Source organism: Pomacea canaliculata, linkage group LG2 (assembly GCF_003073045.1).
Source record: "Pomacea canaliculata isolate SZHN2017 linkage group LG2, ASM307304v1, whole genome shotgun sequence".
In the NCBI taxonomy this organism is placed as follows: Eukaryota; Metazoa; Mollusca; class Gastropoda; order Architaenioglossa; family Ampullariidae; genus Pomacea; species Pomacea canaliculata.
In genome coordinates, this window is record NC_037591.1 from 10214758 (window position 1) to 10236780 (window position 22023).

The 22023-nt window shown below is 38.7% G+C and overlaps 1 protein-coding gene across 1 annotated transcript; it reads right to left on the reverse strand.

The window, feature by feature from the left end:
• Positions 1–1107: 1107 nt before the first annotated feature.
• LOC112556146 (KAT8 regulatory NSL complex subunit 1-like) lies at positions 1108–17916 on the reverse strand. Its single transcript, XM_025224861.1, has 8 exons — positions 15981–17916; positions 11951–12774; positions 9013–9103; positions 6646–6737; positions 5953–6078; positions 5334–5583; positions 4753–4858; positions 1108–3423 (listed from the first exon to the last, which is right to left on the reverse strand). Exons 1-8 carry the CDS (start codon positions 17306–17308, stop codon positions 2662–2664), a joined length of 3579 nt encoding a protein of 1192 aa, XP_025080646.1. The 5' UTR covers positions 17309–17916; the 3' UTR covers positions 1108–2661.
• Between the last annotated feature and the right edge of the window lie 4107 nt (positions 17917–22023).

Below are 22023 nucleotides of genomic sequence, written 5' to 3' on the forward strand. Positions count from 1 at the left end.
CTTTTTTTGTAAACTTTTAAGAATGCACTATGATCAACATTTCTGTCAGATTCATTCACACAAGTACCACTAATCCACTGACCACAATACAAATGAAGCTGTGGAAGATTGTATATTCCTCACCTTAACATATTTTTAGGGATAATTAGGATGTCATCATTTGTGTAACCAAAAATAAAGGCAATACTGAAAAATGACTCCTAAAATTTCTGCAACTTCTTCAGCATTCTGTCTCTTGCAATAAAACTGAATAACAAATAAGAAGAATCTTGAATGTCGGGGGAGAATTACTGTTGAAAAAGAAATCAGCTAGTTTTTTCTTCTCAACTGCTATATTTTGAATTTTCCTAAACGCTAAAGCCTTTGAGAAATTTACCTAATATTTCATTACCATTAAACAAAAGAGATTTGAATGGCTTCAGAAGGTATGCCTCAAAAATGCAAAATGACTCATATCGGGGGTATTTTGTTACCCACTTTTTTTAAAATGACCCACTGCTTTTATACAGTATACAGGTAGTCCTCGGGTTACGACGGTCTCGAGTTACGTCGTTTCGTGGTTACGACACTCATTCCCACTTACAGCGACAGTGATAACAAAGCAACGTAGTGGGCTTATTACTGAGATGGACAGATTATTGGCGCTTTGGTTGCAAGACCAAAATCAACGCCGTATCCCTGTGAGTTTTATGGTTATTCAGGAGAAGGCTAGGCGACTGAGGCGTTGAAAAGAGAAAAGGGGGAAGGAAGTGAAAGTGAAGAATTTGTGGCGAGTAGGGGTTGGTTTATGAGGTTTAAGGATCGTGCCAATTTCCATAACATTAAAGTGCAAGGTGAAGCTGATGAGATAGCAGCAACTGAGTTTCCTAAAGCATTGGCTAAGATAATTGAGGAGGGTGGTTACTGTGCTCAACAAGTGTTCAACGTGGATGAGACAGGGTTGTTGTGGAAACGTCTGCCTAGCCTAACACTGTTTATTACTGTTACAGCACTTACAGTACAGTATTTCATTATTAAACGTACTGTACTACAATATTTTACTGTACTTATGTTTATTGATAATTATGTAGGGTACTGTATTAGGATAGGTATTAGGATAGGCTAAGTGTTTGTAGTACTGTACTGTTATTATGGTACAGCACTGTATGAACGTATGATCCGACTTACGTCGAAATTCGGTTTACGACGCCGCGTTGAGAACGGATCCCCGTCGTAAGTCGAGGACTACCTGTAATGTTCTGCAGCTGAAACCTCTCAAATTGCTTGCTTCAAACCTAACCAGCTTAAAAATCAAACTTACTCTTTCCCTCACAAATCTCTAAAGACAAAGCTTTATGTACACACTCCCAACCCTAAGAAACATCAAATGAAGACGTACAAAGCCTATTAACACAAAAGAAGATGACGAAAAGCCACGAGGAAACATATTGTCTAAGGAGGTGCCAGTCTAGGCATGTTAATCTTGAAAATATTCATTTTTGAAACATTCGTTTTGTTTTTAAAATAAAAAAACATTCTTAGGGAAAAATAAATCTACTGCTTAGTGTATAAATGTCTTGATCAGGGGTAATTTGACAGACATTAAATCAAATCAAATCAAGTCTGAAATTCTCAGGAAGTGTGCTTTGGAACAGCCTCCCTCTCCATCTCAAGCAATTGCACTCCCTGAACTGCTTTCGACGCCATCTAATTAAACACTTACAAGATGAGGCCTCTATAGATTCCTCCCAACTCCAGGTGACCTTGTAAATATATATTCTTAACCACCATCTTGTAAATATCCACCCTTCTTTATGTTTATTCAATTTTTTCTATAATGCTTAATTAATTCATTTATTTAGTTAATTTCATTCCCTGTAAAGGGCGAGGGCTAAATGGAAAAAAGCGCTCAGTTGCTTATTTTACCCCTCGTAAATAAAGAATTGTAATTAGCAACTGAAAACCTGACTTGTTAAACTTAGTCCCTCCCCCCTTTTATTTTTAATGGGACTGTAAAATTCTTTAATGTGAATAGTTTGCTGGAGCAATGGACATGCAGGATAAACACTTGACAAGAGATAAAGTTAAAAAACACTGCCTGCCCGTAAGATCTGAGTTTCACTCGCAATAGAAATTTTAAAGATGAACCCTTAAACAGATAATTTTTCATCTCTTTTGTTATCAGACCTGCACTGTTTAAACTGAATTAAACAGCTTAAAACACACGCCCACACACACAAATAAAGGCAGTGCTCATTTCACTTCCACAGTCACAGTCTGTTTCTGTCAAGTGGGCTTTTCAACATCCATGCAACATGGAACAGATGATAATGAAATCTGTTGCTGACAATTTCAGTGAATCTGTCAGTTGTTGTGTGCGCCCACAGCTGTATAAAAGGCTCACTCTTTTTTTTAAGTACCACATGATAACAGCAGTGTGGATGCTTTGCTATAATTGCACAAGAGTAGCTCTTCCTTGCTTCCTCTGTAACCTGGCTATGAATGTCATAGGCCGGTTAGCTCGGCTCATTCCACCCGAACACTAACTTCCAGTTGGGGCAAGAATCTGGGTCACATCCAACTCTAGGGGAGAGTGAATTTCATGTGGATTTATGCTCATTTGCATACATTAGCTGCTGTAGAGCTGTACCAAGGTAAACCAACAAATGGTGCAAACTTTGCTCATCTCTTTGCTAGCTTCTGCAACTTTCTGGGTGGATCTCCTTCTGCAACCCATTCTGGGTCAGCTGCATCGTTGTCTCCCAGGGCTGATGCAGATGTACTAGATGGTACGGGTGATGCTGGCTGACTTCCCGAGGCAGATGATTCAGCTCTGCTCATGTTTTCCACTGCAACGCTGGCCGATGGTCGAAGGCTGTAGGAGTGTGCCATGTCCTCCATATACAGCTGCTCGACTTCTTCATCTGTCAGTGGGAACTCGCGAAGCGGCCAAGGTTCCGTGCCCCGAATATCTCTGGTATCAATGTAATCTGTACCAAAGTCTTCCAGGTTGGAGCTGACACTCAGCCGCTCTCGTATAGCAGTACTGGTAATAGGCCCTTGGCGGACAGATAACCCACCATATGTGCAGCTCATGCTGTCCTCATCCTGCTGATTGGAGGGCAGATGAAAAGTGGGGATGGATCCCTGTGGAATGGGTGTGCTGCATCTGCTGTTTCGCATATCCTGTGACTCTTCCCCTGTGAGTTCTCCAGCATCCAGGCTGGCTTGAGTTCCCATCGACACTGGCTGACAGCCAATGTCAGAACTTGATGGAACAAGGAAGTCTTGACTGCTGATTTCAGATGACTGTAGCCCAATGCTAGAGCGGCCACGGCCCCTGCGCGATGGTGGGTATTTTACAATGGTGGAAAACCGCTTCTTTTCCTCTGTCTCGCACACCTTGTGTCGTTCAATGTAGACCTCATCTGACATGTCTTCAATCTGCATGTACAAATATATTTAAAAATATTATTTAAACAAGCAAGTCAGAAACAAACTGAGTTTGAAAAGAAACTAATACTTTAAAAGAATGTTAGCCAACTTTTGGTAAATGTTGAATAATTTCAGTGCTGTTTAAATAAACACTATTTATTGCAAAAGACTTATTATTTATCCAACAATAAGCATGGCCAAAATAAGCCCATCCACTTTATATTTGAAAGCAAACCTTAGCAAACAAGGACTTTTAATAAATCTTTTTAACATTCTCAATGTTTGTTTTTTGACAAATTTAACCCATAAACTGAGTACAAAAGTTGACAGCTAATACAAGCTTTGGTTTCTATAACTCTGGTAATATGAACCTGCAGACACTCAGCAGTTGCTGCTTAAATCTCAAGCATGATCACACACATTTTTATTTTGAAATGACTTGTGATACGAGAACTATGTCCAGAAAAATTGTCTCCCTTAGACAAGGCAGGCAACAATCTAGAAGTAGACAAATACCATGTTTCTGACTGCTTTTGTTAAATTATATTTCAGTTTCTTGGTACGAAAAATGCATAAAATTACATACAAGTTTTCCTACTCTGGTATTTTGCATTGTATTTTTTGGTCTTGTTTATTGTACTGTTTGCTGAAGACAAAAACAAAGTGGCCATTTTTGGCAACACAAAAACAGTACTACTGGAAAATACCATTTTTGATAGTAAAATTACTTTCTTTGAGTACTTACCAGATGACATGACTATGGAGTTATTCTGAATATTTACTTCAATTCCAGCTGTCCCTTCCCCATTAGTCAGAAATTATCAGTTGACAGGGAGAACACAAACTCAACCAACTCACCCCTCATCCTCTAACCTGAGAGTTTACATCTCCAGTTTAACGCCAGACTGAACATAGACCCACAGGGGGTTGCTGGATGGACGGAACTAGCAATTTTACCATCAAAAATAGTATTTCTTATTTGGCAGATGGGCTTCAAACAGAAAAATCACAAGGAGGCAGATCAAACCAAAAGTCTAATCCTCAAATCCGGCCGGGTCAGAGTGAGTTAATTCTATTTTTGTCCACCAAATAAATCAGAGACCCTTAAAGCTTTGCAGCTACAAATATTGAAAATTTGAGCACCAGTTCACCTGGAAAAAACAGTACAAAGTTTGCTACTTTCTGTAAATTTTAGTATTTTAGAGATGTACTAGTGTATTACTCCATCGCTATCATTGTCCTATAACTTTTTTTGTGAGGAAGGAACACAAACAATTTTAAATGTATATTAAAAGCATAATTCTTTAGGACTAAAAAATAACAGAAAAAAATAGTGACCTCTTCATCAGGAGATTTTTTCGCAATGAGTCCATTTGACTTGTGTTCGTGATCTTCAACTTTGATGATTTCTGCTGGGATCTCGTCTAAAGTCAGATCTCGCCACCTGCATATCCAAGAAATAACTAGGAACTATTATTCAGTTAAAAGCAAATAAAACCTAATATCCATTTCTGTGTTACTTCATATAGCCTTAGATTTATAATATTAAATCATGCACTATACAGAAGATCATCATGAAACCAACCCATGACATATTTTACAGCAGTACTTTCTGTCACTAGTCACACTCAGGATAACGAGCTGTTGCTGTTTAATATACTTAAACAGTAGGTTAATACATAAGAAATGCAGAATTTGTCTAGTGTTTTCACTATCATGAGGATCTATATCCTAGTCAGAAGCAACATCCTTACTTTATACACACAATAATTTTCACATGCAATTTGCTTATTTCTATTCATTCTTAAAAAAGGGCAAGTAAAAAAAAAAAAAAATGAATTACTGCCATTACTGAAAAAACATGCTCTTCAAATAGCTACCCAGGAGAAACATCGGAAAGTTTAAGAAAGTTTACATACTTAGGGGTCACAATCTCTTTGTACTGTAGTTTCTCCACACGGATTGAAGAAGCCATGCTGAATGGAATGACAATATTGTTGATGTCATAGGCACTTTCTCCGCGACGTTTTCGGACTTCTTTGACTTCTTTCATGGTTGAACCAGGGCAACTGGCTGAAAGCTGATCACGCGACAGAGGTGAGGCTGCTGGAGTGTCGTAGTAATTGCTAGCAGTCTCGCTAGGTGTCTTATTGCTCTTGTTCTTCATTGCTGTTGAATAAAAGACCCTCATCAAACGACGATGCAAACTGCCTACTAGCACTGTCACATGAACACTTGAGTTTGGCAATGGGTTCGAGATTTCACAGAGGATTGAGGTAAGGCTATGCAGTGTAGGAGATGCCACGGATACTGACCTCACAAAAAGCTAGCCCCAAGAAAAATTTGACTTCTAACAACTTCCCTTCTCAACTACCAAAAATTAGAGGACTACAATTTATCTACCAAACAAGCTTTTAAGTAGAGATTGGTGATGCATTTCTTGAAAATAAGTATCATTTCTTGACAATGAAGATGTATTTTTAAAAGGAGACACAAAAAACCACAGCTACTAGAACAAGAACTTTTATGAAAACCTACCCATGGCTGCAAACTGTGCAGCCCTGCGGCGTTTCAGCTCAGCGTTCATGGCTCGCTTTCCAAGCCTCTTCCCTCGAGCTGGTGGCCCCTTTCGTCCTGTTTTGTGTTCATATTTGCTGCGGATTTCTGCACATTTAAATGTTGGCATATAAAATTTGTCAAACACCAAGATTTTATGCACTTTAAAAATTACCAGGTGCACAATAACATTCTCACGAGTGATGGAAAAAAAGAATATTCATACCAAGCATTACGAGCTATTTCAACATAATTGTAACAGTCTTTGCAAGTTCTTTGAATGATCCATTTTAGTATCAACCTACTACATCCGTTTGTGTCTAATACGAAAAAAACCCTCCATTATTCTTGACTGAAATATGCTAGAGATATTACCCTATGTGACTGTACACAAGAAAAAAGGTGAATAAAAGCTTATTTTTAGATGCCCCACAGGCAAGATTATAACCAATATTGTTCTTAAAGATGAAACTGGTTCTTAATATACAATTTTTTAGGTCCACGACAAATTAAAGTAAAACAACAGGTGTATTTTGAAACCATGAAGGTAGAAAGCTTATGCGGAAGCAAGAAATTTCATTCTGTTGTATGCTGCACTGTCTGATAAATGTATCATGGATTTTGCTCTGCATAATTAAATCCACACTATAAATGCAAAGAAAAATGTGCACTCACTGGCTGATGAGATGATCACAGAGGCAGCACTCTTTCTAAACTGTCGCCCGGTCTTCCTGTTGTCTGCTGTGCTTGGCAAACATTTCTGACGTCTGCAAAAGCATGTAAGCAACAACTTTTATTCAAGTCAGGATAACAGAACAAAATTCCTTATGCATGATAGAGATATCAAGATAGCAAGGGATATAGAGAACAACTACCAAGGTAATTCGCAATTAACTTTTTGTCCTCTGTGTGCTTGGCCAAATAATGACAGTAGAAATGAAACAATCAACACAATGAAAACATAGCGAAAAAGATCACCCTGGCAAAAAAATAAATAAATAAATAAATAAAAATCCAATCTACCAAAGCACTTCAACTTGGTAGTCAGTATTTCATTAACTAAGGGAAATGTCAGACTGTTAGAAAATTAAACCGACTAGACACAGGTGATCATTGATGTAGTGCCATAGTAGGAACTGAGGGTTGAACTGCAGCATTATTTTTGGAAATTCCAAAGTTTTCATTTAAATTAAAAAGGGGAAAAAAAGACTGCACTACATGACCATATGTCTAAATTCTGTTGTTGTCATGGCGATTATGAGAAAATGTGCAATTTGTGTGATCATGTGACTTCAACCTTCCCATGCACTCGGAAAAAAATGAGCTCTCTGTGTTTGGAAAGGATTTATAAAATAGAAATTAGGTGTTATTCTCTTACTCCAATAACCATATATGTACAGCTTTTTGCCTGAATAACGCTAACTTGTTTCCATCGGTTGTTTTTTTTTTTGGTCAGTTGATGACCAGCTTAAGTGTTTATGCACATGTTATTCACACCCAGCTGTCCGACTTCTTGCAAGGTGTAAGTTTGGACAACAAAAGATACAGATCAACTGCATGCTGAAGCACTGCTCTCTTATCAATAATCCAGAAACTAGAAAAAGGATCTTTCCAGATATGTACTTCATTTAATGTGACCAAGTTGATGCATGTTTCATAACCAGTCTTCCCTGCTTATGAGATGGCACGACTACAAAACTGAAAATCACTTGTAGAGAACAGTTGTGAAAAGCCAGGGAATATGAACACAGCAAGGAAGAGCCAGATAGTGCACGCCTTCCAAAGGCAACAGGAGGGAACAGCCAACCTTGTAAACAGATGCCACTTGCAGAGAAAGAACAGTATGCCCAAGACGAGAGCTGAATCCAGGACAGCCAACCTTCATTGTATTGGTGAGAGGCGCTAACCAATGTGCCATCAGACTGCCACAGTAGTAGCAGTATATAGCAGCATAATGTTGCTTAACATCTTACCACCAGCAAAGGCCATCTCATGTCAAGAAAATTAAGAAATAGTAGTAAAGGCAACAGGAGAAACTTGACAAGATGAGTTTGTGAGAGAAGCTGCTGGAAAACCAGCAAAGGCAAAATCTGATGCCACGTGTACCGATACAATAAGAGGTAGCATGACAGGCCATAGAAGCATGCAAAAGTATCAAGGCATTTGAAATCTGTCCTTTTAAGTATTGGTTTATTCCTTGTTAATCCTCAAGGAGCATAGGGCCACAACAAGTACACATAAAATAAAAAATAAAAAAAATAACACAGTTTAGCATACCTTTTAGTCAGAGAAAGGGTGTGATCATTTAAGAATTAAAAGCAAAGGTGTTGTTAATGAATTCTTAGACCTTACAATTTAATTAAAACACTATCAATAGGTGAAAGTAGCTAATTACAACAGAGGTGAACATGTCAAGCAAAGGATGCTTAGTCTGCTGTAACTGTGCAGCTAGACTTTTAGGAACATGTAGACATGTAACTTTACCCTACCCGTGAAAAAAGAATACCTGCTGTTTTTTGTTTCTCTTATTTTATGTGTTACCAGCTCAAGATTTACAATAACCATACTCCAACATCTCAAAACTCTGTATTTCATCATTATCATGAAGCACACTTAAAGGTCAGGAGCCAGAGCAGTTCATTGTCTTTAGACCAAGACCGTTATATTTTCCCAAGATTACGCAAAGTGATGAAAAAATGTAATTTTTGTCATGTTCTCAGTCAAGCTTCTTCTAAATACAAAGTTAAAAACCTTATCAAGTTTTTAAATTTATCAAATTACAATTCCTAGTAGGTTACGTTAAGTTTTTATTCCTAGATGTTGCATGCACAAAAAATCCTCACATTTTCCATATACGATTCATTAAGCAATCATGCATGCATGTATAAACTGCCAATAGCATAAGCCATGAAGTTTAGCTCACAATACACCAATCAACCAAAATATATATATTAAAAAAAAAAAAATTGTATTTAATTTTACTCTGCAAACACATCTTTCTTCGTTGCTTCTAACACTCCTGGCAGGGAACGCTTCACTCACCTGTATTCTGTTCTATGGCGACGGACTTGAGGTTTGTTCTGCCACTCACCAGATCGCAACAAACCCTCAAAGTGAACAGAAAGTGGAACATCTGCAACAAGAAAATGTCATCACTAGATGCCCAAAGGTTTGTTTTCTGATTGGGAAGCTGTGCTATAATAAGGCATGTAATAACTCAATGGACCTAATTAACTGTGCGATATTCTAATAACAACAATGGAGTGACCAAAGGTTGTAAAATGATTAAAGTTGAGATCAAAGACCTGACTGTTAACTAATGGTAGTGATGTCTGTTTAAATATAGTCTGGAACAAAATGTGAAAGTCTATCAAAATTTTAATAATCATTGTAATTATAGTTTCTTATACTAGTTTTGTTTTTTTAATATAAAAAATGGGAGACATACCATGGGTGCCATTAAGACTTTAAATTTTTCATCCTGCTTAGGTTTTTGAAATTATATTGTAACCCAAATGAAAAGGTCTTAATGCCACACTTAACTCCAGCCATAAAATACTGCACACAGCTGAAATATTTTAAAAACAATATCTGATTCTAGTTATTTCAAAACATCAAGGAATTAGAATTTGGATTAGAGGAACTAACCCCAGGCCAGAAGGCTTAAAAACTAGCACCAGCCAAGCCCTAGTTCCACTTTTCTAATTTTCTCAGCTCACTTCACCATTGTTGTTAGTGGGTGGTGGGAAGGGAGGGAGAGGGACAATAGATTAGATGTACCCAATAGATGTGCTCAACAAAGCTCAAACCTTATCTACTTGACTATGCTGGGTTAAAAATTATTTTGAAAGAACATTAAATAATGATACTTGTTGCTTGAAACTGTAATTAAGAACAGCAGACTGGAATTTTCAGGGCTTCCCATTACTTTTTAACTCTACTCCCTACAATTTTCTTTATGTGATGAATAGCTTTCTTACATGATTTATGAAACTTTTTTGCATTATGGGAAAACCTGATATGTGCTGCTGAATATATGTATCAACTAATTTGGTGGGTTTTCAACAACAAAAAAAAATCTTGTAAGCTAATTAATGCCCCCCGCTCTCTCTCTCTCCACACACATACAAAACTTTTAAAAATCTACATTTTGTGGAGCTAATAGTACTGTAATGATGTGGTTCTCAAAGAAGTATGTTATCTTGTGTGAACTTATACTACTGTCACAAAAGTACATTTAGTTTTGAATTGTAATGAAACAAATGCGGCAATTTAAATTTGAAATTTATGGTACAGAGTGATTTTTGGCCTTTGTGGTCCGCGGTCCAAAATACTTTTAGAACCACTGGTGTAAGGGGCCACTGACCTATTTGGCAGTTAAATTTATTTTTAAGGATTAATAGTAGCAGCCACATCTTCAACAGTTATTTGACATCTGGTAAGTGTACACAAGTACCATCTGTGATTTACAACAGTGTGTGGACACACACATATATACAAAATGTTACCTAGCACAGAACATCTTTTTCGTACCTTGAAAATAAGTATTCAAATTTAATCTAACAATGATGCTTCTTTAACAGCTTTTAACAACCTAAATTTTCAGAGATCTCTGTTAACTTTCATGTATGATGTCTTGGTGTATGTGCTATATCTTGCATCTGAAAGGATCTTTTGGCAAAACTTCAATATGCAGGCTGCTTTTTGATGCATTTTTCATACTGATTCGGTCTGAAAATGTATATCAGCAACTGCATATTTGTACACCAGTTTGGACAAGACAAATGGGCACAATTCTGGAATTAACATATATATTAAGAAGTCATCACCAATGTGTCATCATAATAACGAGCTTTCCACGGCAGAAAAATCCCATAATTTATTAAGTAATATATTGTTTTCTCTCTAGAAGAATGCCCCTTTCATCTATGTTTACTAGCTGACATTTCTGATAATATTTTGTGTAACATGGCATTATTATCTTGTAAACAAAAGGCCGATCAACTAAAACCAAACAGGATTTAGGGGTTTTGTAAATTGGCCAGCCCTCCACAATTTCTTAGAGTTGATAATAATGAATAAACTTAAATAAACAGCATATAAAAATACACAATACTGAATGCGTGATATATAAAATATGTAAAATAATATAGGTGGTTGAAATCTTTATTTTTAAGCACAATTATAAATTACATATTTTTTCTGTGTTCAACACTTCTTTGGTTACATACCGTTTTACTATAAAATTATTATCACTTCAACAATTTTTTAAAAAAAAAACCATGGTGAGGAAAAAAAAAGCCCACCTAAATCCTGTTCCTAAATTTTCATCAGTTGATTCATTGACCATCTGGCTTACTTTAATGCCATCATGCAAAAATTCATGAGAGCAGGAAAGAGGTGACTGATTTGTTGGAAGAGTTGGTAGTTGCCAGATATAAAAATAACCATATAAAAATACTCATTATAAAAGATTGCTGAACATGATTCCTTACTGTATTATTATTATTGTACAACTGTTTATTCACGGCTGAATAAACCAGTGTTTAATGTATATACATTTCCTGTATTCTACATTAAAAATCAGCATTTCAGGTGTAATAACCCACAATTCAGAAACAGATGTAATTTGTTTTTTATCTCTATAACAGAAAAAAGACAAGGAAACCATCCCCACCCTCCTCCCCATTTATAAAACGATCAATGGAAAGTCTAATTTGTTCAAGCTAGTGCATCAAAGCAAGTTCACTCTTTCTGGTCACACTGGAATTTCTATTGACACACCAGAGCCCCAAAATATTTGCTTATCAGCTTTGGCTGCAGAAAGTGGCAAGTCGACAAAAATCACAGGGGGAAAAAAAAATCACATTTCTGTATTTCAAATAAAACATAGAAGACCCATACATGAATACCTCTGCTCTGCTTCTTATAATTAAAAGAAAACCACAAATACTGCTGCATTTTTCATAAAAAAATTTACCTTCAGGAAATGAAAGAACATGGTGGTAAGATGAGTCAAGAAGTGCAACACGCTCTCGAAAAGGCATGTAGTCTGGTTCCAAAGGCTGCATGTTGTTTACACGTCCGCTACACACCACACACGGCATCACTGGATGATGACAGTGGCATTTGATTGTAGACAAGCGTGCAGCCTTACGAGACATTAAATGCAAACCACTAGTCCTCAACAATTTACGTTTCCGCAAAGGATGCTTCAGAGGCAAACAACGCGCTGCCCGGCAGGTAGGATCCAAGACAGGACTCAAATCTACTACTGCAGCAGACAGATGCTGATCACTAGACTGTCCAAGAGGGCTGCTTTCAGCGGTGTCTGTCTCACCTCCACTGGTGCTAAAAGGAGACTCAACAAAACCATTTTGTGTCAGAGGCGGTGAAGAAACTGTGGACCTTGGGCGGGAACTACTCATGGAGGAAGTTGGGCTCAATGTAGCTGGTGACAAACAGTTTCCTAGAGACTGAGTTAGTCGGCTGGCTTGCCTATCAACATTGGACATCACAGCCGACACATTGCATGGAGACACTTCTGTGCCACTAGAGGGCAAAGATGCCGCACTGACAGGTATTCGGGTTTCTATGGAGTTTCGGTGAACATGCTGCAGGAGGTCCTGAGGTGTGGGAGGATCTCCTAGGTTTACAGGTCCCTTGGCAAGACGAATCTGTTTATAGATGTCACTTTGCTGGCGAATGCGATACTCCAGGTCAGACACTTGGGCCTGTAGCCACGTCCATCGGGAAGCGACCGCTGCACGCTCCACTGCCCATTTCCACTCAGCTCTCCGCACCCTAAAATAATCAAAACCAAACCAAACCAGATACCAGTAAGATCTTGCGTCATCTATAAATTTGTAATACAATGATAATATAGTGATTCCCACCTTATTTTTATTTGAGATAGGGTTTGTGACTATATTGTTAAAGGGGGAACCATAAAGAGCCCTTAAAGCAATATAACCCACCTGAACACTGAACAATAGTAATGACTTCTGTAATGCAACACATGATGTAGTTATTGTACATGTGTAGCAGTATCTCTATGATCCCATTAGTAAATGTACCTATTTTACTCTCAATACACTGAACAGATTTGTTGCAGAAGGAAAGATAGTTTATGAAGATATAAAAATCTATGGTTCACACATTTCATCACAAATTAATAAAATAATCATCATTCCCGATTTATTACATTCTCAATTTTGATACATTGGATCTACTTACCACAACCAATTCAGAATCTCTAGCCTATCACAGACTAGTCTTAATGCCACACTGTCAACAATATATCCTATCTTATAGAACAGAATAGCACGCATGATCTATGCTTTGTTTTCCTGGCTATAGAAGTGTATGCTGGTGATGGGATCCTTTTTGATTGTTTGTGTGTGCAGAGCTTCAGTCACTTGTAACCAGCTGACAGGAGTTTACAAATAATGAGCTGGAATCGGATACATTAATTCACCTTTGGCCTCTAAAGTCTGGGAAAGTTGGGAAGATGCTTTTTGAGATAGAAATGAAAGCCAAGAGGATATCCAATGCTACAGCTTTGATTAGTGATGAATAGTGAGTGTTTTTTTCTTCTCTCCATTATTTGAAGAAAAGGGTTAGAAAAAAAATCTGACTGCAATGATGCTGACATAATCTTCAAATATCATCCTTCATATGGTGAATACTCCATAATTTAATTCTGTTTTCTTCATAATATTTCAGATTAACAAATCTTACAAGACTTCAGGCAGCTTTCCAACTAAGCTTGACAAAATGTCAGAGCCAGTAACACTTGCCCTTAAGGCGTCCAAAGAAAGGCCATAACCCTTATTAAATAACTGATGGTATATTCTACACTGAATTGTCTGTATATCAGCATCAAGATAGCAATATGGCTGGTTTAAAACATGGAAATATCCCCACATAAAATCCTAAACCTATTCCCACATAAAATCCTAAACCAAGACTACCGTAGAAGGAAAAATAGAATAAATCAAAAAAACCATAAGTTATAGCTGTATAAGATAAATTTATTTGTTTAACGCCTTGTTAATAAAAATAGTGTATTTAATTAGCAGTTTCCCACAAATTACTCTTAGCATTACCAAAACCTAAGAAGATAAGGTCAGCTTGACCCACAAATCCCATTACCATGGCAATTCAGAGCAAGCACACATACAAAAAGAGCTAATTTTATCTTAGCCAGAAAGTAGAAGCTGGCAACCTGCCAACACTCTCCAACACTTGACCATGTGTTAACAGTTTAAAAAAGAAACACTTTTCAAATAGGTATATTTTGCCATTGTAACAATCTGTTCAAAACTCACCTATTTAACAAAATGTTTTATCATTAATTACAAAAGGCTTTTTCATTGCCACCTCCTTTTTTTGACATTTCATTCATGCTGCTGAGCTTCTACAATCCTATCTCTGCTAGGATTCATAAGCATTCACACCAGATAAACTTGCAACTATAATTTAAATAAATAAAATGACAGGGGAATATACAAAGCCACCGATTTTTTCACTTCCAGTTACTGACTGCTGATAATATCCTTCCTAGTAATAGCCTGCATCACATATTTTGTCTATCATCCATGACTAGTACCACTACTCTTTATGACCCCCTTTTCTGCTACTGATGATATTACGACAGGGCTGTCTATGCTAAAACAGCCTGTCTCCCCAAAAAATATGCAGTTTAAGTCTTAGAAGGTATGGTCATTATTAATGAGTAAACCGGTCGCACGATGTTTCAGGTAAATTTGCCAAACAGAGGTTATTGTTGGCTATCCACATATATCCTAGACATGGTCAACTTTTCAAAGCTCACTGCACATAAACTGCCTATGATATAAAAGTGCAAGTTCTCTATTGAGACCAAATGATTTAGTTATAGATTAAATAAAATTTCTAGTTAAGAAGGCTCTTTCATGATCTCCTTCTTAAGACTTTTTCATTTATAATACTGAACTTAAGACACTCTACCTTTTGCTAATAGTAGCTAGTAAAATAATGATTTATGATTATCTGAATGCTCTCATCACCCAACAAAACTCTGTGGTCCTTGGGTGGGGCTGTAAGACCTCTCTGCAACCTCACCTCTTTCACAAAAACAAGCAATATGCTGATCCTTGGGTTAGCAGATATGCTCGCGGTATAAAAACTTTTTGAGGTTTCATCATCATCATAAAAATTTCATTTTACCAATCACCACATGTTTCTTTCTCAACCAATGCCAAGTTGTCAATGGTTTGCCAAATTATCATTAACAGCAGCAGTTAAAAACATACCTCAGACCACACAGGAATGTTAACACTCCCTCAAGTGTAAGTTATCTCTTCTGAACAAATAAATTGCAAGGTTTCTTCTATCTCGCATTCTTTGTAAAATGGATGATACTTGGCGATTTACTGCACAAATAAAATATCTATACTTTTATCTAGTCACCATCCTAATTTTGTCAACTCTCTTTTAAGACAATATAATTGTAACCAAAAGTCAAGCTACTGGGGGGAAAAACCCACTAAAAGTGGTACTACCCCTTCTTAATATTAAATTTGCTGAAATGGCAAAAGCCAAAATGTGATGAATTCTCATTACTACCCCAGTTTCTAAATCATCTGTGCTTGTGTAACTGTGCCTTCAGCTTAATTGACAGATCCTACTTGTCCTTATCCACAGATTTTTATATACGAAAGATATGCTAGCCCCACCCAAAGAAAACCACAGTGAGTCAGCATTATCTTTACACAAAAACGGTCTTCAGTTGAGCAGTTTCCAGGTTGAGATGTGCCACACAACTTCAAGTAACTGGGTGTTCTCGTTTTACTTTTTTTTCCACTAAAAACAGATTATCAAGAACATACTAGAACACTGCTGAACATAGAAATATTATGTATTTTCCCTCATCTCTTTGCAGACCTTAAGCTTTCACATAAGCATAAACAGGAAATTTACAAAGTAATTAATTTCACAAAATGAAACTGTCCAAAGCATGAACTTACAGTGGTGCAGAAGTAGGATGATGACCTGCTACCTCATCCTCCTCACAGCTCTCCCCCCCTGAGCTGCTCTCTGTGGCATCAGAGTCCAAAGCTGACTGCATGAAGTGGAGATTCATAAGGAACTTTTCAGCAGTCACTCTTGTCTCTCTGCGGACATCGTCTGCCATCGTCAATACATTTGTCACCTCGGGCTTGACGGAAGGCACGGGACGCGTGCTGGAGGCTGGCACGGCCTGAGAAGCTTGCATCCTATGTACCAAGTCGACCAGAGCAGCGGTCGACAAGTTTTTCGCGTCATCACTGCACAGTTCTGCTTTGAGATCCCCGCTCCCATCGTTCGTAAAACTGGACGGATTAATCGGTTTTGTAACAGTCTGGAGGTTGTTTTGCTGGTAGGCAACGAAGTGCCTGAGTTGATGTCGCACATGACCTTCCATTTGTCGACCTTGAACCCTACGTAAACGACGCAAGAGGAACTCCATTCGTCTTTCCAACTGTGCCTGTTTCTTGCTGGCCTCAGCGCGCATTTTTTCCACATTAGCATCACTTTCGACACTATCTACGAAAGAGTAAATCGATAAGCCCTGCCCATGAGCCGCATCTGATGTTGCAGATGCCGAGGGTGCGTTCGGTCTCTGGGCATGCTGCCCGCCGGTCTCGCGGGTGGCATTGTTCCTGCTGCTCTTAAGCCTACCTCCCTCTTGCGTACCCTTGCACATATTTTTTGTCGCCCCAATCTGATTAGCCTGACCACTAGTAAGTTCTGTTTGCTGTTTGCCTCCCATCAAATCCGTCATAAATGTGTCGCCATAAGGCAGTCTGTTTGACCCATTTTGTGATTGCCTGCGACAATTTTCGGCTTCCTCATTTCTTAGTCCAGACGATGGATCATTCATTCTTTGCACTAGCTTTCCGTTATAACCAAGTGTTTTGATCACCTCGTTCTGAAAGGAGCTGGTTCGGCCGGCGATGAGATCTTTAAATCTTCCAGATACTTTGACTGTACTGAGTTTGCCAACAGTTGTTGCTGACTTCTGTGACGCCAGTAATCTGAGATCCCCGTTCAGGTGCGATACAGAACCAGTCGCCAGGACTCCCTGGGACTTTACAACCTGTGGTAATTTCACAACACAAGGACTCTTCTCTGATTTACTCAGTGAATTACTGCGTGCAGGTTGGTGAAAATCCCGTCCGTTAACAACTGGGGACTCTACTGACGCCGCACTGCTGGTGTCGGGCAATTTAATCTTCGCCTGTGTAGCCGCCTCAGTCAGCGCGGGAGCCATCGCGGCCATGCAGCATAGCCTCAGTGGCAGTGGGCCCGACATAAAAATATAACAGCAGAAAAACACATTCCACCGCACACACGAAAACAACAGGTCGTCCAATTGTGCATATAAAAACTGTTAAAACATTTCAGATAGAAATTTATGTCATTATGGGAATTTTCATTGTATCGACATGTTCCTCATCGTCTGTAAGCACGTGACTTCGATTATTTCCCTCGCATCGAATTTGCATGCGAACGCTTTGCCATGTGTCGAACAGCAGATCTCCTGCAGTAGCTACAGAACACAAACAGCACAAATGTGTCCCACAAATCACAGACCAAATTCTGAAGGCATAGAGAATTACGAAAGCGCTTCTTAATCAACGATACGAAAACCCGCAAAAATACCACAAAACCACGTGACCGGGACACGTCCTTGTACTGAAAACATCCATTTGCGTCAATCTCTTGCATAGAAATCGTCACTTTACGCCGTAAAGTTCACAATTTTCAACGTCGAGTGCACTAATAACACTGAAAGTAACTCCGTCTGACAGTTTCAGAGAAATAACTGAGGTTAAAGTGTTCCAATTAGCTTCGCAGATATGACTTTCAGCACGCACCATTTTCATCCTATCATGGCGGCTGGCTCATGCCATGAAGAACGACTATGTCGTGTTTGCATTACATTATTTGCTCGACCCTCCCTCTAGCGCTCATTTCTGATTGGTTGAATAGAGAGGTCAAAGGACATAGGTGTAAATGATCGGCGCCGAGTTTATTTGTCAAGATTGCGAAGAGTGAAATTAGTGCGAATAATGTACAGTTTAGAGGAAACGTAAAATTTATTTGAAAAGGTATATTGAATTTATTAGTGTTATACAACAGGCACGTCGTAATTACTATAAAATAATTTACGCAAGAATCCATTCACATCACTAGATGGTTGTGAGAGGGAGAGAAGAAGAAGAAGAAAAAAAAAGTGCTATTTGGTTCGTTACCATTAAGTTAAGACAGAGTACGTGCAGCTTAAACAAAACCGACCCAATAATAAATTTTGCCTAGATTAAAGGGCTCGTTCAAAGCGCACATAAACCGTAGACAACTTTATTTGTAAAAAAAAATACAGGACCAAAATATATATCTACTGTTAAATATATATGATGGAAGGGAAGGAGGAAACAAACACACGTATAGACAAAAAAAAAAAAAAAAAAAAGCATCTATTACAGAAAAATACAGTAAACAAGGGTACTTTAGAAAATTTACAGGGGAATCGATTCATAGTGTGCTGATAACCCGCACGGTGGCTCATACCGCATGACAAACGTCACACACGTAAAATTAATTAAATATTCTTATGGACGCACACACACACCAGAAACATGAAAGAGGATTCGACGAGCCAAGATATAAATATATGATAAGAAAGCAAGAAAACCACTCTAGAAACTCTTGCGCTCTCTATATCTACACAAACATGAGGGCGCGTTATTAAATTGCCTCTCAAAGCATGAGGACGGATCAGTGTATATATGAAGCTGTAAAACAAAATCCAAAGTCTCTTCCCTGTTTAAGATTATTATTTATGAATATTTTAATTAGTTGTCTCGCTTCTTTTACTGATGGTCGGGCTCACAAAGTAAAATGGTTTTTGTGCAGTTTATTCGACTTTATTGATAAATGGTCGAGTTGACCGCCCTTTCCACCCCCACCCCAAACGTCCTTCTTACTCGATCACTCATTTATTACAATGAAGACTACCGTTGACCGAATGAAAAGAGCTGCTCACCAGAAATTATTAAGCTTATAAGACACATGAAAAGAGTTAAGGGGCACAGAAAAAAGTTTGAAAGTCATTTTTTTAACGAAACCAACATGGCGGAGTGGCATGGGGAAGGGGGGGGGAGTTTGACAGTCAGAAGGACAAGCGTATGTAAAGGATTGCTGTACAGTAGAGCATATTGAGAAGAATGTGGGGCCGGAGTGTAACAGCCGCTTAACGAAGTGGGCGGGGTAGAGTCCTGAGGGTGAGGAAGAAAGAAAGATATAATCAGTAATACAATTATGGTTACATTTATAACAAAGTCTAGTTTGTGATTTTTTTCTTTTTTTTTTTTTTTTCTTACTTGGTCTGATTGTGCTATTTTCACGCAAGAGATGGAGCAAGGCTTGTACGGCTCTAAATAAGCCTCTCAAAAGCATTGGAAACGAAACTGAGACTAACGACTAACGCCCCCTGTAGGGTCACAGCCCAGGTCATGTCATAATTGAATAACATTTCAGTGTAACTGCCATCTACTTTTCAAAACATGTATCTTTGTGAATTGGAGATTTATCTAACTGCGAAGCTGTACAGGTTATACCGGAATTGTTTTCCGTTGTTTTTTGTTTTTTTTTTTTTTTTTTTTGTCATTTGTTTTGTGGCGTCAGATGGCGAGCAACCGACAGTTCTCCGGTATGACTTGTAGTAAGTACAGTTGTAGTGTACACTTCTCTTGTCTCTCTATCCGCCTTATAATTTTATTCTCTTTGTCAAGACACGGCTTGAGATTACTGTCATCCTACTACAGAGCAGAGTTTTTCTGGGCTGACAAGTAACTGGCAATAATTATTCTCTAGCTTGGGGTGCAACAATTGCGCAGATTACATAATCGCTGGGCGTTTTGTTCTTTATGAACAAAATCATTAAAACTATGAAACGACTTTAAGGTTAGGGTTTTAATTATTTAAAAGAAGTCTTCCGTTTGTTTTTAATTAGCGAGTGTTCTACACCCGGTCAGCAGATCGGCCACACCCATTCGGCATAATTACACGAAGACCTAGGGGACGTGGCTGGAATTTTTACTGTGGAGTTGCTGTATTTCCGGTCTGTATTAGGCCTGGGGAAGGTCAAAACACATGTGAGCGAGTTAATATTATATTTCGAAATGTCGACATCTTCTCAAACGTGTTCTGAAATCAATGCCCGAGAATTGTCGCGAAGAACAGTGGAGTATTTTTAGTATCTGACTCACGGAGCTACAGCGCGTGTGTGACGTCATTTGTCCTTGCTGTGACATATGTTATGCCGACTGTGTGTGTGCGCGCGCGCTGCCGGACACACTCGTCGTGTGTCCTTATGATGGCAGAATAGTGCATCTGCGCTCATTGCATGCAGACAGAGCTGTGAGAAATCACTGAATCACTGCGAGGTGATCAGGTGGAAGCACTATTTCATTATACCTCAGTGTGTGCTGAGAGAGAGAGAAAGAAAAAAAAGCTTTATATAATATAATCGTAGGAGTAACAGAAGAAGTAGAACAAGAATTAGAAAGCATGTAGAAGTTTGTATTAATTACGTAAAAGAGTTCTAAACAAAAGAGGGTTTCAAAGCGTAAACGATTTAATGTCCGATGATTGAAAACTTAAAAAAAATGTTAGGCCAAAGGTCACCGAGTGAGCAAAGTACCGAAGTGTCAAACCTCAGAAGAGCCTTCAAATCTCATTGTACTGGCAAATGTGCTGGCAGGGTATTAACAAACAGCTTGGATTTAGCTCAGGAAGTTGATGTTTCAACATACCGAACGTTCGCCCCACAACCATTGGTTTCATGTGATCTTCACACACATCTTTGCCAAACTTGACCAAACGTTCGACAGACAATTTGCCTAATTCAGAAAGCCCCAGTGTGGAATTAGTCAAACATCCATGAGATCTAAAAGTTGTCGTTTATTGTTTTCGAATGCGAGGGACCCACTTTTACACATCATCATCATCGAGTCTCTTAGTTTCTTTGGACTCGGGACATTGGCGACCATCTTGCCACCAAATCCCGGCATCTCTCTTGCGGTTGTCCGCCATTTCCCGGGATATGTGCCAAACGTCGACTCCTCATTGTGCAAGTGCCCGTACAAACCGGTTTGGTTAATTTGATTGGAAAGCGATTTTTACACAGAGACGACTTCTTGCTATGGGTGAGGAGGGTGATGAAGGGACGGGTAACTTACCCCACCCCTCAACCTTCATCCCTGACAACCAGCTCTTTGAACAGGAGTCACAGAGAGTGCCCCAAGACGACATCTCAACCCACTGATGACAAGCTCGCGTTTTTACCACATCGCTTCCACGGTAGAAGTTTGCTTTCCTAACAGAGCTCGGTGTTCTCGGGTTGGAGTGGCGGAGTTACCAAGCCGAGACGGGACAAAAACCCTCGCATTTAACATGATACGGTCGTGCATCCTGCTAGTTGACATCTTCTCACATGACTACGTCTGAAGGCTTAGATTTGTGTCCCATTATATCGTTTGCAGTAGAACACTCCTCCCGTTATATCTGCCATCACTGAGTCTTTTAAACGTGCATTAAAAAAAAAAACCCAACACATTTTCAGTGTAGATGAAGCCTTCATGCACTGCGCATTAACCTAGTTTATGCATCAAGTGCTGTGCGCGTGCTCCTATACCAGCTCAATACTACGCTATGTTAACTGCACACTTACAAGTATAGTAGATGTAACTTTGAGACAGTTTATAATGACGTGATTTTCTATAATTTAATTTTTTTTGGTTAATAATTAAAGATTAAAAGATAAATAGACCACGAAGAAATGTGCTAGATTAAGTCTTTACTGTGGATAGCCTTGTGGCTAAACAATGGCAAGCTCACCAGAGGTTCGATACCCGTATGACGCAGTTTATTCTCCACTCCCCCATCTTCCAGCAGTGGAAAGAGTACCTAACTCTGCAGAGGGTTGAAGAAAAGGCAGCGAGTGAGATGAGATTGGCACTGCCC